General features: G+C 46.8%; 1 protein-coding gene across 1 annotated transcript; it reads left to right on the forward strand.

Annotated features, from left to right (window-relative positions):
• Positions 1-670: 670 nt before the first annotated feature.
• On the forward strand, positions 671-12,441 carry LOC130122724 (granzyme A-like). Its single transcript, XM_056291715.1, has 5 exons — positions 671-839; positions 1,801-1,948; positions 8,262-8,400; positions 8,511-8,783; positions 11,871-12,441. The coding sequence occupies exons 1-5, from the start codon at positions 773-775 to the stop codon at positions 12,036-12,038; spliced, it is 795 nt and encodes a 264-aa protein (XP_056147690.1). The 5' UTR covers positions 671-772; the 3' UTR covers positions 12,039-12,441.
• Positions 12,442-14,921: the final 2,480 nt, after the last annotated feature.

The raw sequence follows: 14,921 nt of genomic DNA on the forward strand, positions 1-14,921 counted from the left end.
CTCACACATACACTTTTACCTCGCACATCAACTACATTTTCTCACACATAACATAAAAAAGTTCACACATACACAGCTTTTACTTTGCACGTACACACAAAAAGCTTGCACATACTCGACGTTTCCCCCGCGAGCTTTTACTGTGACGTGAATGAAGAAAGCGGTGTGTGTGCGAGGTAAAAAGCAGTGTGTGCGCAAGCTTTCTTAACGGCACCTCACAGATGTTGCCTTCCTGGTGAAACCTCGTCACCCTGAGGTACACTGGCATGCAGGGGCCCCTCGGTGACACAATGGAAAGAAATGGTTGCAGTGACCCCGAGTGTCAAGGAACCACCGCAGGCTGCTGAGCGAGACGCTTCCCATGATATTTCAGTCATATCAACCCCAAGCTGTGTGTGTGTGCGTTCGTGTGTGTGTGTGCATGCGTGTGTGTGTGTGTGTGTGTGCATGCTCTGGTGCCTGGTAAAGACAACTGGTTCCTATCTGTGGCTGGACCACATCCTTTTAACTCACCATATAAAGTCTGAAGCACGCGCATCAAAGCATTTCACTTGTCGTCTTGGCAGCACATCAAGGCTCAGTCTTGGTTTCTGAACCAAGTCTTCATCATCATCAAGGCTCAGTCTTGGTTTCTGAACCAAGTCTTCATCATCATCAAGGCTCAGTCTTGGTTTCTGAACCAAGTCTTCATCATCATCAAGGCTCAGTCTTGGTTTCTGAACCAAGTCTTCATCATCATCAAGGCTCAGTCTTGGTTTCTGAACAAAGGGCCATGATCCATCCTTGGTTCATCGTTGTTGCTTTCATCTCTTCTGTGGCCCTTCTTCATTTCCAGCCAAGTAAGTGCCTTCTATGTGTGCACTTTCTATATATATATGTGTGTGTGTGTGTGTGTGTGTGTATATATATATATATATATATATATATATATATATATATATATATATATATATATATATATATATATATATATATATCTACTCCTGTATTTTCACAATGTGTGTCTGGTGTGTGGTGTGTGTCTGTGTGAGAGTCTATAAACGGCCAAACTAAAGCACTTGGGGCCTTGATTCTTTTTGCAGGTTCTTGGGGATGATCAGGGGCACCTATAAAAAATAGCAGAAAATTAAAATATAATAATTATGCATAAATATTCAAAATATGCATTTTTCTAAAAATGGCTAAAAACCAATTTTCTCGGCATTTCAGATGATTCTGAGCATCTTTGATTTTTTTCACCTATATAAAAAAAATTGGGACTTAGACGTTCTGGCATTATGCAAAATATGCATTTTTGCAAAAATGCACTTATGATCCTAATTTTTTTTGGAGGTGATAGGTATTGTTCCAGAGAGGACCAGAAAATAGCAGAAAATTATAATAATTATAATAATTATGCATAAATATGCAAAATATGCATTTTCTAAAAATGGCTAAAAACCACTTTTCTCGGCATTTCAGATGATTCTGAGCGTTTGGGGGAGGGAGTTGGGGGGGGGTTTAGGGGCAGGGGGAAGGCGGTTAGCTGGCAGGATGAAGAGGAGGGCGATTTAGACGGGTGGATAACCAAACCGCTACATTGTAGCGGGGTTCTTCTAGTATATATATATATATATATATATATATATATATATATATATATATATATATATATATATATATATATATATATATATATATATATAATATCTCACAGCAGTTTGCTGTGTGGTGTAATTTACATGTGCATTAGAAACAAGCTACTGATGTTATTTTACGAAAGTGGAGAAACAAAGCTGAGTGTTTTTCTGTCTCCACCAGGTGACTGTGCTGAGATTATTGGTGGGAAGGAGGTGCAGCCCCATTCTTTGCCTTACATGGCTCTGCTGGAGGACAGCAAAGGAAAACCACATTGTGGAGGGACTCTGATCCACCCACAGTGGGTTTTGACTGCTGCCCACTGTACTGGGTAGGATCTAATCACGTACATTACTCTAAAATGTTGTGGTTTGATGTGATTTCTGAGTTCATGAAATGAGACAAATATCTGATATTGACCGTTACTGAAGGGAGGGTACACAGGCAAAAAGGAATGGGTACAGCTGCAATAATTCTCAATCAACCCCCCCCCCCATAAAAACCCTTAATTTAAAGCGGCTATCAGCGATTTTAATTTCAAGCACTTTTGGTCAAACTCTTTCTACATCTGACAGCTATCAAGTCAGTTGATGCACTGAGAAAAAACAATCTGGTCTCTGGCTGCCCTATACGCTGTAAGCAGAGACAGACATTTTTCACTGTGCCTTTATCAGCCTATCAGGAGAGTCCGCTGTACCCATTCCTTATTAGCCTATCAGGAGAGTCCTCTGTACCCATTCCTTATCAGCCTATCAGGAGAGTCCTCTGTACCCATTCCTTATCAGCCTATCAGGAGAGTCCTCTGTACCCATTCCTTATCAGCCTATCAGGAGAGTCCTCTGTACCCATTCCTTATCAGCCTATCAGGAGAGTCCTCTGTACCCATTCCTTATCATCCTATCAGGAGAGTCCTCTGTACCCATTCCTTATCAGCCTATCAGGAGAGTCCGCTGTACCCATTCCTTATCAGCCTATCAGGAGAGTCCTCTGTACCCATTCCTTATTAGCCTATCAGGAGAAAGAGTCCTCTGTACCCATTCCTTATCAGCCTATCAGGAGAGTCCTCTGTACCCATTCCTTATCAGCCTATCAGGAGAGTCCTCTGTACCCATTCCTTATCAGCCTATCAGGAGAGTCCGCTGTACCCATTCCTTATTAGCCTATCAGGAGAGTCCTCTGTACCCATTCCTTATCAGCCTATCAGGAGAGTCCTCTGTACCCATTCCTTATCAGCCTATCAGGAGAGTCCTCTGTACCCATTCCTTATTAGCCTATCAGGAGAGTCCTCTGTACCCATTCCTTATCAGCCTATCAGGAGAGTCCTCTGTACCCATTCCTTATCAGCCTATCAGGAGAGTCCTCTGTACCCATTCCTTATCAGCCTATCAGGAGAGAGAGTCCTCTTTACCCATTCCTTATCAGCCTATCAGGAGAGAGAGTCCTCTTTACCCATTCCTTATCAGCCTATCAGGAGAGTCCTCTGTACCCATTCCTTATCAGCCTATCAGGAGAGTCCTCTGTACCCATTCCTTATTAGCCTATCAGGAGAAAGAGTCCTCTGTACCCATTCCTTATCAGCCTATCAGGAGAGAGAGTCCTCTTTACCCATTCCTTATCAGCCTATCAGGAGAGACAGTCCTCTTTACCCATTCCTTATCAGCCTATCAGGAGAGTCCTCTGTACCCATTCCTTATCAGCCTATCAGGAGAGTCCTCTTTACCCATTCCTTATCAGCCTATCAGGAGAGTCCTCTGTACCCATTCTATATCAGCCTATCAGGAGAGTCCTCTGTACCCATTCCTTATCAGCCTATCAGGAGAGAGAGTACTCTGTACCCATTCCTTATTAACCTATCAGGAGAGTCCTCTGTACCCATTCCTTATTAGCCTATCAGGAGAGTCCTCTGTACCCATTCCATATCAGCCTATCAGGAGAGTCCTCTGTACCCATTCCTTATCAGCCTATCAGGAGAGTCCTCTGTACCCATTCCTTATTAGCCTATCAGGAGAGTCCTCTGTACCCATTCCTTATTAGCCTATCAGGAGAGAGAGTCCTCTGTACCCATTCCTTATCAGCCTATCAGGAGAGAGAGTCCTCTTTACCCATTCCTTATCAGCCTATCAGGAGAGTCCTCTTTACCCATTCCTTATCAGCCTATCAGGAGAGAGAGTCCTCTGTACCCATTCCTTATCAGCCTATCAGGAGAGTCCTCTGTACCCATTCTATATCAGCCTATCAGGAGAGTCCTCTGTACCCATTCCTTATCAGCCTATCAGGAGAGTCCTCTGTACCCATTCCTTATTAACCTATCAGGAGAGTCCTCTGTACCCATTCCTTATTAGCCTATCAGGAGAGTCCTCTGTACCCATTCCTTATTAGCTTATCAGGAGAGTCCTCTGTACCCATTCCATATCAGCCTATCAGGAGAGTCCTCTGTAACCATTCCTTATCAGCCTATCAGGAGAGTCCTCTGTACCCATTCCTTATTAGCCTATCAGGAGAAAGAGTCCTCTGTACCCATTCCTTATCAGCCTATCAGGAGAGAGAGTCCTCTTTACCCATTCCTTATCAGCCTATCAGGAGAGTCCTCTGTACCCATTCCTTATTAGCCTATCAGGAGAGTCCTCTGTACCCATTCCTTATTAGCCTATCAGGAGAAAGAGTCCTCTGTACCCATTCCTTATTAGCCTATCAGGAGAAAGAGTCCTCTGTACCCATTTCTTATCAGCCTATCAGGAGAGAGAGTCCTCTTTACCCATTCCTTATCAGCCTATCAGGAGAGAGAGTCCTTTGTACCCATTCCTTATCAGCCTATCAGGAGAGTCCTCTGTACCCATTCCTTATCAGCCTATCAGGAGAGAGAGTCCTCTTTACCCATTCCTTATCAGCCTATCAGGAGAGTCCTCTGTACCCATTCTTTATCAGCCTATCAGGAGAGTCCTCTGTACCCATTCCTTATCAGCCTATCAGGAGAGTCCTCTTTACCCATTCCTTATCAGCCTATCAGGAGAGCCCTCTGTACCCATTCTTTATCAGACTATCAGGAGATTCCTCTGTACCCATTCCTTATCAGCCTATCAGGAGAGTCCTCTGTACCCATTCCTTATTAGCCTATCAGGAGAGGCCTCTGTACCCATTCCTTATCAGACTATCAGGAGAGTCCTCTGTACCCATTCCTTATCAGCCTATCAGGAGAGTCCTCTGTACCCATTCCTTATCAGCCTATCAGGAGAGAGAGTCCTCTGTACCCATTCCTTATTAGCCTATCAGGAGAGGCCTCTGTACCCATTCCTTATTAGCCTATCAGGAGAGGCCTCTGTACCCATTCCTTATTAGCCTATCAGGAAAGTCCTCTGTACCCATTCCTTATCAGCCTATCAGGAGAGTCCTCTGTACCCATTCCTTATCAGCCTATCAGGAGAGTCCTCTGTACCCATTCCTTTTCAGCCTATCAGGAGAGTCCTCTGTACCCATTCCTTATCAGCCTATCAGGAGAGTCCTCTGTACCCATTCCTTATCAGCCTATCAGGAGAGTCCTCTGTACCCATTCTTTATCAGACTATCAGGAGATTCCTCTGTACCCATTCCTTATCAGCCTATCAGGAGAGTCCTCTGTACCCATTCCTTATCAGCCTATCAGGAGAGAGAGTCCTCTGTACCCATTCCTTATCAGCCTATCAGGAAAGAGAGTCCTCTGTACCCATTCCTTATTAGCCTATCAGGAGAGGCCTCTGTACCCATTCCTTATCAGACTATCAGGAGAGTCCTCTGTACCCATTCCTTATCAGCCTATCAGGAGAGTCCTCTGTACCCATTCCTTTTCAGCCTATCAGGAGAGTCCTCTGTACCCATTCCTTATCAGCCTATCAGGAGAGTCCTCTGTACCCATTCCTTATTAGCCTATCAGGAGAGTCCTCTGTACCCATTCCTTATCAGCCTATCAGGAGAGTCCTCTGTACCCATTCCTTATCAGCCTATCAGGAGAGTCCTCTTTACCCATTCCTTATTAGCCTATCAGGAGAGAGAGTCCTCTGTACCCATTCCTTATCAGCCTATCAGGAGAGAGAGTCCTCTGTACCCATTCCTTATTAGCTGTTCATCATCCAACGCTCCGGTTCAGTCTCCTCCTCTTCCTGTATGAATGGACGTGTTCCTCTGCTTCTCAGCCGACGCTCCGGTTCAGTCTCCTCCTCTTCCTGTATGAATGGATGTGTTCATCTGCTCCTCAGCCCATGCTCCGGTTCAGTCTCCTCCTCTTCCTGTATGAATGGACGTGTTCCTCTGCTCCTCAGCCCATGCTCCGGTTCAGTCTCCTCCTCTTCCTGTATGAATGGATGTGTTCGTCTGCTCCTCAGCCCATGCTCCGGTTCAGTCTCCTCCTCTTCCCGTATGAATGGACGTGTTCGTCTGCTCCTCAGCCCATGCTCCGGTTCAATCTCCTCCTCTTCCCGTATGAATGGACGTGTTCATCTGCTCCTCAGCCGACGCTCTGGTTCAGTGTCCTCCTCTTCCCGTATGAATGGACGTGTTCATCTGCTCCTCAGACCATGCTCTGGTTCAGTCTCCTCCTCTTCCCGTATGAATGGACGTGTTCGTCTGCTCCTCAGCCGACGCTCTGGTTCAGTCTCCTCCTCTTCCCGTATGAATGGACGTGTTCGTCTGCTCCTCAGCCCATGCTCCGGTTCAGTCTCCTCCTCTTCCCGTATGAATGGACGTGTTCGTCTGCTCCTCAGCCCATGCTCCGGTTCAGTCTCCTCCTCTTCCTGTATGAATGGATGTGTTCGTCTGCTCCTCAGCCGACGCTCCGGTTCAGTCTCCTCCTCTTCCCGTATGAATGGACGCGTTCGTCTGCTCCTCAGCCCATGCTCCGGTTCAGTCTCCTCCTCTTCCCGTATGAATTGACGTGTTCCTCTGCTCCTCAGCCCATGCTCTGGTTCAGTGTCCTCCTCTTCCCGTATGAATGGACGTGTTCGTCTGCTCCTCAGCCCATGCTCTGGTTCAGTGTCCTCCTCTTCCCGTATGAATGGACGTGTTCGTCTGCTCCTCAGCCCATGCTCCGGTTCAGTCTCCTCCTCTTCCCGTATGAATGGACGTGTTCGTCTGCTCCTCAGCCCATGCTCCGGTTCAGTCTCCTCCTCTTCCCGTATGAATGGACGTGTTCATCTGCTCCTCAGCCGACGCTCCGGTTCAGTCTCCTCCTCTTCCCGTATGAATGGACGTGTTCGTCTGCTCCTCAGCCGACGCTCCGGTTCAGTCTCCTCCTCTTCCCGTATGAATGGACGTGTTCGTCTGCTCCTCAGCCGACGCTCCGGTTCAGTCTCCTCCTCTTCCCGTATGAATGGACGTGTTCGTCTGCTCCTCAGCCGACGCTCCGGTTCAGTCTCCTCCTCTTCCCGTATGAATGGACGTGTTCGTCTGCTCCTCAGCCGACGCTCCGGTTCAGTCTCCTCCTCTTCCCGTATGAATGGACGTGTTCGTCTGCTCCTCAGCCGACGCTCCGGTTCAGTCTCCTCCTCTTCCCGTATGAATGGACGTGTTCATCTGCTCCTCAGCCCATGCTCCGGTTCAGTCTCCTCCTCTTCCCGTATGAATGGACGTGTTCATCTGCTCCTCAGCCGACGCTCTGGTTCAGTGTCCTCCTCTTCCCGTATGAATGGACGTGTTCCTCTGCTCCTCAGCCGACGCTCCGGTTCAGTCTCCTCCTCTTCCCGTATGAATGGACGTGTTCGTCTGCTCCTCAGCCGACGCTCCGGTTCAGTCTCCTCCTCTTCCCGTATGAATGGACGCGTTCATCTGCTCCTCAGCCCATGCTCCGGTTCAGTCTCCTCCTCTTCCCGTATGAATGGACGTGTTCGTCTGCTCCTCAGCCCATGCTCCGGTTCAGTCTCCTCCTCTTCCCGTATGAATGGACGTGTTCGTCTGCTCCTCAGCCCATGCTCTGGTTCAGTCTCCTCCTCTTCCCGTATGAATGGACGTGTTCATCTGCTCCTCAGCCGACGCTCCGGTTCAGTCTCCTCCTCTTCCCGTATGAATGGACGTGTTCCTCTGCTCCTCAGCCCATGCTCCGGTTCAGTCTCCTCCTCTTCCCGTATGAATGGACGTGTTCTCCTCCTCTTCCCGTATGAATGGACGTGTTCATCTGCTCCTCAGCCGACGCTCCGGTTCAGTCTCCTCCTCTTCCCGTATGAATGGACGTGTTCGTCTGCTCCTCAGCCGACGCTCCGGTTCAGTCTCCTCCTCTTCCCGTATGAATGGACGTGTTCGTCTGCTCCTCAGCCCACGCTCCGGTTCAGTCTCCTCCTCTTCCTGTATTACCAAAATCAGACACCAGATGTGATTGTACTGAAAAATCTTAGACGATGTCAGACAGCCCAGACTTAAAGTGCAATACCCGCTAAGATGATGATCAGCTGATGGCGGACCCGGTCCAGAATCCTGTGCACCTGACAGACTTATTACATGTATTCATGGGTTTGTTAGGGTTAGGAACGCACATCTATTGGCCGACTTCCTCTGGTCGGTTTATTCCAGCAGTGTGACTGATGACTGTGCGTTACAGTGTGTTTTGGTCCAGGAGAAAACACATCTTAATAATGGCTTCTTTTGTTTTTACGTTTCATGATGAATAAACCGGGGTTTGTCAGCATCAAGAAGGTGGTGCTGGGGGTGCATTCCGTAAAAAACAAGGAAGCGGATTCCAGGCAGATCCGAAAGGTCAAGAAGCAAATTTCTTGTCCCTGCTATGACCCCAAACGCAAAGAAAACGACCTCATGCTACTCAAGGTTAGATGACGTTAAACCAATCAACAGTAAAAAGGTCTTTACGTAAAACAGACGTAAATATAAGACAACAGGACTTTGCTGACAATCCATAATGCTCCTTTCTGTTTCAGCTGGACAAAAAGGTGAAGCTGACCAAGTCAGTGAACTTGCTGCGTATTCAAGCCACCAAGTACCCCGTGGCAGGCTCCAGCTGCCTGGTGGCTGGGTGGGGAGCCACAAGCAATAATGCAAAGAAAATGTCCGACACTCTGATGTCCGTCAACGTAACTGTTATTGACCTTGTCAAGTGTAACTCTCCAGAATACTACAACTTCCAACCCATCATCACCCAAGCAATGGTATGCGCTGGGTCAGTGGACAAACAGAGCAGCGATACCTGCCAGGTAACTGAAAAACCTTTCCCTCTCTCACCAGCTAGTGGAAGAGCTTGGTTAGTCATCTACAATTAATTAACTGATAGAACAATATCTCTGACTTGTGATGAACGTTCACAGAGGGGGGACCAACACTCGGAACACGTGTATGAACACATGCACGAACACGTGCATGAACACATGCATGAACACGTGCACGAACACATGTATGAACACATGCACGAACACATGTACGAACACATACATGTATGAACACATGCATGAACACATCATGAACACATACATGAACACATGCACGAACACACGTATGAACACATGCATGAACACATACATGTATGAACACATGCACGAACACATACATGAACACATGCACGGACACATACATGAACACATGCACGGACACATACATGAACACATGCACGGACACATACATGTATGAACACATGTACGAACACATACATGAACACATGCACGGACACACATGTATGAACACATGCACGAACACATACATGAACACATACATGTATGTATGAACACATGCATGAACACATACATGAACACATGCACGGACACGTGCATGAACACATACATGAACACGTGCATGAACACATATATGAACACATGTATGAACACGTGCATGAACACATACATGAACACATGCATGAACACATGCACGGACACGTGCATGAACACATACATGAACACATGTATGAACACGTGCATGAACACATGTATGAACACGTGCATGAACACATGTATGAACACATGCATGAACACATGTATGAACACGTGAATACCACCTTAAAGATCCAGTCCAGTGAAAATCCTGTATTGCGGCCTCATTGCATGTTTAACAGTTTTGTTATTGTAAAGTTATCCAACCTATCAGAAGCGCTGTTGCTATGGAAATATGACTAAAAGCCCTTTGAGAAACCCCTCCAGGTGGTCAGCAGTATTAAAAACCGTTTCAGAAAACCAACCCGCCTCTGGTAATAAATGACGTCATCTAGGGGGCCGTTCACACGGCAGCGTTTTCGCCGTAAAACGGTAAAGTATTGTTGTTCACACGGCAGCAGCGGCGTGTTGGGGGCCTGAAAACGCAAACTTTTGAAACCGGGTTCCGGAGCGGACTACTTTGAAAACCAACTCCAGCGTCGCCGTGTAAACTAGCAAAACTGCTTCCTGTGAAAACGGTGACGTCACGGCTCCACCGCGCACATGCGTATTATGTTTTCAGTCAAATCGCCATGCGCGAGTAGGAAGACAACGTTACCAATGGCGGCTTACTAAGTTTACTAACGCTCCTCCAGCAACGTGTAGAAGCTTCGTCGTCCGTCCAGACAAAAAGCTGTCCCCCAGCGGACACCCGCCACCGCCTGCCCCTTTACCCGCCGCTCGGAGAAGAAAGCGTTTGTGCGCAGGCGCGTGGCCTTATTGGGGTCCACCGGAAGAGCTCTCCACTACTGCCGCCTACTGGCCTGGCATGCACACTACAGCGTTTTCAGTCGTTCTTTGCGGATCCGTGTGCATGCGGATCGTATTCAAAACGATGTCGTCTGAACACGGAACTTTTTTAAAACGCAAAGGAAAAACCTTTCCGTTTTTAGCAAGACCGTTGTCTTGTAAACGTGGCCTAATACTCTGATTTGATTGGACAGCCAATGAATTGTCATTATCAGTCTGTCAGCTGGTCTGTTTTTGAATAGTTGCCTAGCAACACCATGCTAGTTAGCGAGCTAGCTAGCGAGCAAGAGTCTTGTGAACTCAACTACTACTACTACTACTACTACTACTCGTTTCGGCTGCTCCCGTTAGGGGGCGCCACAGCGAATCATCCGTTTCCATCTCTTCCTGTCTTCTGCATCTTCCTCTGTCACACCAGCCACCTGCATGTCCTCCCTCACCACCTCCATAAACCTCCTCTTTGGCCTTCCTCTTCTCCTCTTCCCTGGCAGCTCCATATTCAGCATCCTTCTCCCAATACCTGCTGAGAAATGTCTGTATCCAGAGAGGGGGCGCTAACACAGTTATAACAAATCTGAAGATGAAATAAATAATAATAATAATAATAATAATAATAAACTTTATTTGTGTAGCACCTTTCACACATAACATGCAGCTCAAAGTGCTTTACATTAAAAACAAGGGAAACGTTAAAATTCAACAACAATACAGATAAAATAAGTTAAAAGTAATAAAACACAGACCTAGGCAAAAAACATAAAACAAGGCAAGAAATAAAACCACAGTACAAGATAAGAAATAAGAGTAAAGGAAATATAAAGTGGAATCAGTTACAAGCGAGAGCATAACAATGGGTCTTGAGCCGGTTCTTCAGCCTATCTCTGGACGCTGCGTCTCTTATCTGTTGGGGGAGGGGAGGGGAGGGGAGGGGAGAGGGGGGGGGTCTGTTCCAAGGCGTCGGTGCGTAGAAACAAAATGCTGCCTCGCCACACTTGTTGTAGTTCATTCTAGGGACCGTGAGCAGCAGGCCAGCACCGGAGGATCTGGGAGAGCGGCTCGGGACAGCATCAGATCAGCAGTCAGACAGGTGTGAGGGGGCTGAACCATGTAGAGCTTTAAACACCAGTAAAACCCCATTTTAAAATCAACCCTCCGTGCAACAGGAAGCCGGTGTAAAGATGCTACATCTGGGGTAATGTGACCCCTCATCCGGGTTTTTGTTACGACCCTTGCTGCCGCGTTCTGTACTGGTTGCAGCCTGTCGATACTGGTTTGACATGACACTACTAACATACTATAACACAATACATTTTTTCTGAATTCAAATCATTGGACTGAATCTTCAATGGTTTTTGCTTCCCACAGCTTGTTTGGACAGATTATGCAAATGGTGACATTTCTTGTCGATGTGTTTGAAGAGGGTTGTTGTGTTTCTCTCGAGTTGGTGCAGGTGAATGGGAGCGAATAGAAATGGGTCAGATGGGAAGAAACCCACCATCTCGGTTACTCAGTCTGTTTATGGTATAACCTCTCTCTCTCTCTCTCTCTCTCTCTCTCTCTCTCTCTCTCTCTCTCTCTCTCTCTCTCTCTCTCTCTCTCTCTCTCGCTCTCTCTCCCCCCCCCTCTCTCTAGGGGGATTCAGGGGGCCCCCTGATCTGCGGCAAGGAATTAGTAGGAGTCACCTCTTTTGGTGTCAAGTGTGGCTTGAAGACTAAACCGGGTGTGTACGCCTTTCTCTCTCAGTTTCACACTGACTGGATCAACAAGTCCATCCGAACAGCGGACCTGTCTGAAGACTGAATCTGCAGCTGGGGGGCGAACCAAATCGCACTCATTTCTGGACTTCATTTGTGTCCTCCCTAAAATGTGACTATAGAACCGGGTGTCTTATAAAAGAGTGGCCTTGTAGTAAAGCTTAATGTAAAGTGCAAGCAGTCTTGTCGACGCGACATGCTGAGCTAAAGTGACATGTTGTAAAAGTAACGCCACTGTCACGTACCGAACCTGTTGAACCACATCGCTTCACCGCCTCTGGTCCGGGATCCTGTAGAAAGCTAAATCTGTTCTCATGCATGAGGTCTTCTTTATAGTTTTCTCTCTTGATTCCATCCCACTTCAAATCATCACATTAAGTGGCTGTGTATGTGCTGACTTGTATTGATTCTTTGCAGAATTAAAAGCCAAAAAATAAAATAAAAGTTTATCTGGATTGATTGATTGATTGATTGATATTTGTGAATATAAAATGTAATACCTAATATTCTGACTGATGTAGTGGTGCGCACGCGCGCACAGAGCATGTATAGTCACAAAATGTTCAACCAGGCGCAGCCCGTTCACATGGGCAGGTGGGGCAGCGCCCCTCCAAAAAAAACAAAAATCCTCCACCCAAAAATATAGTTCCTCCTCATAAACTTTTTTCCACGTTAATACATCATAATACATTGCAACGCATATTACCTAATTTTTGTGCAATAAATGACTCAAACTAGTCAACAACTTTTGATATTTGAAAGTTAAAATCGTCATTTCAGTGATTCGATCTCAATTTAGTGCGTTGCGCAATATCGGGGCAGGAAACCTCAGCGCCCCGCTTTTGCTGGCAGATTTATTATAGCGCCTTGTGGTCAAAGACGGGAACTGCAATAAGCGCCAATAGGGGCTCACTGGGGCAGAAACGAGTCTGCCCTACTCCTGTACTCTGCAGCCCTCTACTGTTGTCTTGACTTAGTCCGCACGTTCAGACTGCTGCAGAAATGGCGACCAGCATTGTTGCACCTGCTCTGTCTAACAGTGTAGAGTCTATTTAACAAAAAACCGATTTGAACGACTACCATTACAAGACAAATGAGTAACTAAGCAGCTTGGCCCTGACAGACCAGACATCGGCATTACCCAGCGAACAAAGGACAAAGGGAAAACCTACAACAGGACATTCTTGTGAACATGGCATGAAAAGAAAACATGGCTATGTGGCTGCTCAGCACGGAATACAGTGTCTGTTCCCCGTGCCTGTTGTTCCCCCATCTGTAGCTGGGTCGGGACAAGGGGGTATGTGGACTTACACAGGGCTGAGTGATCTGAAGCACTTTCAAGAACGGGCTAAGAAACACGAGTCAAGCAGAGCACATCCACATTGTGCTATGAAACTAGCCATGCTTGGTCAAGCTAGCATAGCAGCACAGCTCGACGAGAGCTACCATGTGAGTGTGTGGAACCACAATAAGCAGGTGGACAAAGTTTACTTGTAAAGCCCAAAACATTCTGTCAAAGCTTATAGACTGCATAAAAGTCTGTGGAGCATTTGAACCAACCCTTAGAGGACACGACGAGACCGAATCCTCCGATAACCCTGGGGTCTTCCGAGGCCTGGTGGATTTAGTTTGGTCATTGGTTACTGCAATGCAGGAGCACCTAGAAAAGGCCACAGCTTTCAAAGCGACGCCCAGAAGTATCCAGAACGAGCTACTCGACTGTACGCTAGACGTAATGTAATGGTCGTGTCCTTCTCATAATTATGAAAAGTTGGACTAGGCTATTTTTAGACATTGGCTTAGTTCCTCGTGGGTGGTTTGTTGTTGCTTGCACTCAGGTTAAAGGATAGGCTATTGTTCATCTTTGAAATGTGTTTGCTACTGCGGCGTTATGTGGGCTGCTGGCTGGTATGTTTACAGGTATGTACTGTCTATTCTCTAATATAGTCATTATTATACTCAGTATAAGTATTTAATATACTTAATAGTTAAAATAATGATATCAAAAGTGGGCGTGGCTAGCGATTCAGGAGCTGGAGCCGGTGTGGCAGGCCAGATTAACCCATCCCCAAAGTACACCCAGGTATACTCTGGCCTAGCCTAAAATATACCCCGGGGTATAAAATAGCCTAGGCTGGTTTATACCCCGGCGTATACCTTGGGCTAGGCCAGACTATACCCCTCTAGTCCAGATTATACCCCCCCCCCCCGGGTTATGTGCAACTCCATGTTCTGAATTGATTTTGCTCTTGACATGCAGTAATTTCAGCAAGCATGGTGAGTAGACATCTCTCTCGCTCTCTCTCGCTCTCTTGCTCACTTACCCATCAAACTATACTGCTCAAAAAAATAAAGGGAACACCTAAAAACACAATATAGACCTCGATGAATGAAATATTTCAGCTGAAAATCTTTATTTATTAGACAGAGGAATGTGTTTAGAGCAAAATAACCTAAGAATGATCAATGGAAATCAAAATCATTAGCCCATTAAGGTCTGGATTCAGAATCATACTCAAAATCAAAGTGGAAAATGAGAACATAGGCTGATCCAACTTCTGTGGAAATTCTTCAAGACGATTCAAAATGAGGCTCAGTAGTGTGTGTGGCCTCCACGTGCCTGTATGCACTCCCTACAACGTCTGGGCATGCTCCTGATGAGACGACGGATGGTCTCCTGAGGGATCTCCTCCCAGACCTGGATCAGGGCATCGGTCAACTCCTGGACAGTCTGTGGTGCGACATCGCGTTGGCGGATGGTACGAGACATGATGTCCCAGAGGTGCTCGATTGGATTCAGGTCTGGGGAACGTGCAGGCCAGTCCATAGCATCAATGCCCTCGACATACAGGAACTGCTGACACACTCTGGCCACATGAGGACGAGCATTGTCATGCATGAGCAGGAACCCAGGGCCCACTGCACCAGC

Source organism: Lampris incognitus, chromosome 1 (assembly GCF_029633865.1).
Source record: "Lampris incognitus isolate fLamInc1 chromosome 1, fLamInc1.hap2, whole genome shotgun sequence".
Lineage (NCBI taxonomy): Eukaryota > Metazoa > Chordata > Actinopteri > Lampriformes > Lampridae > Lampris > Lampris incognitus.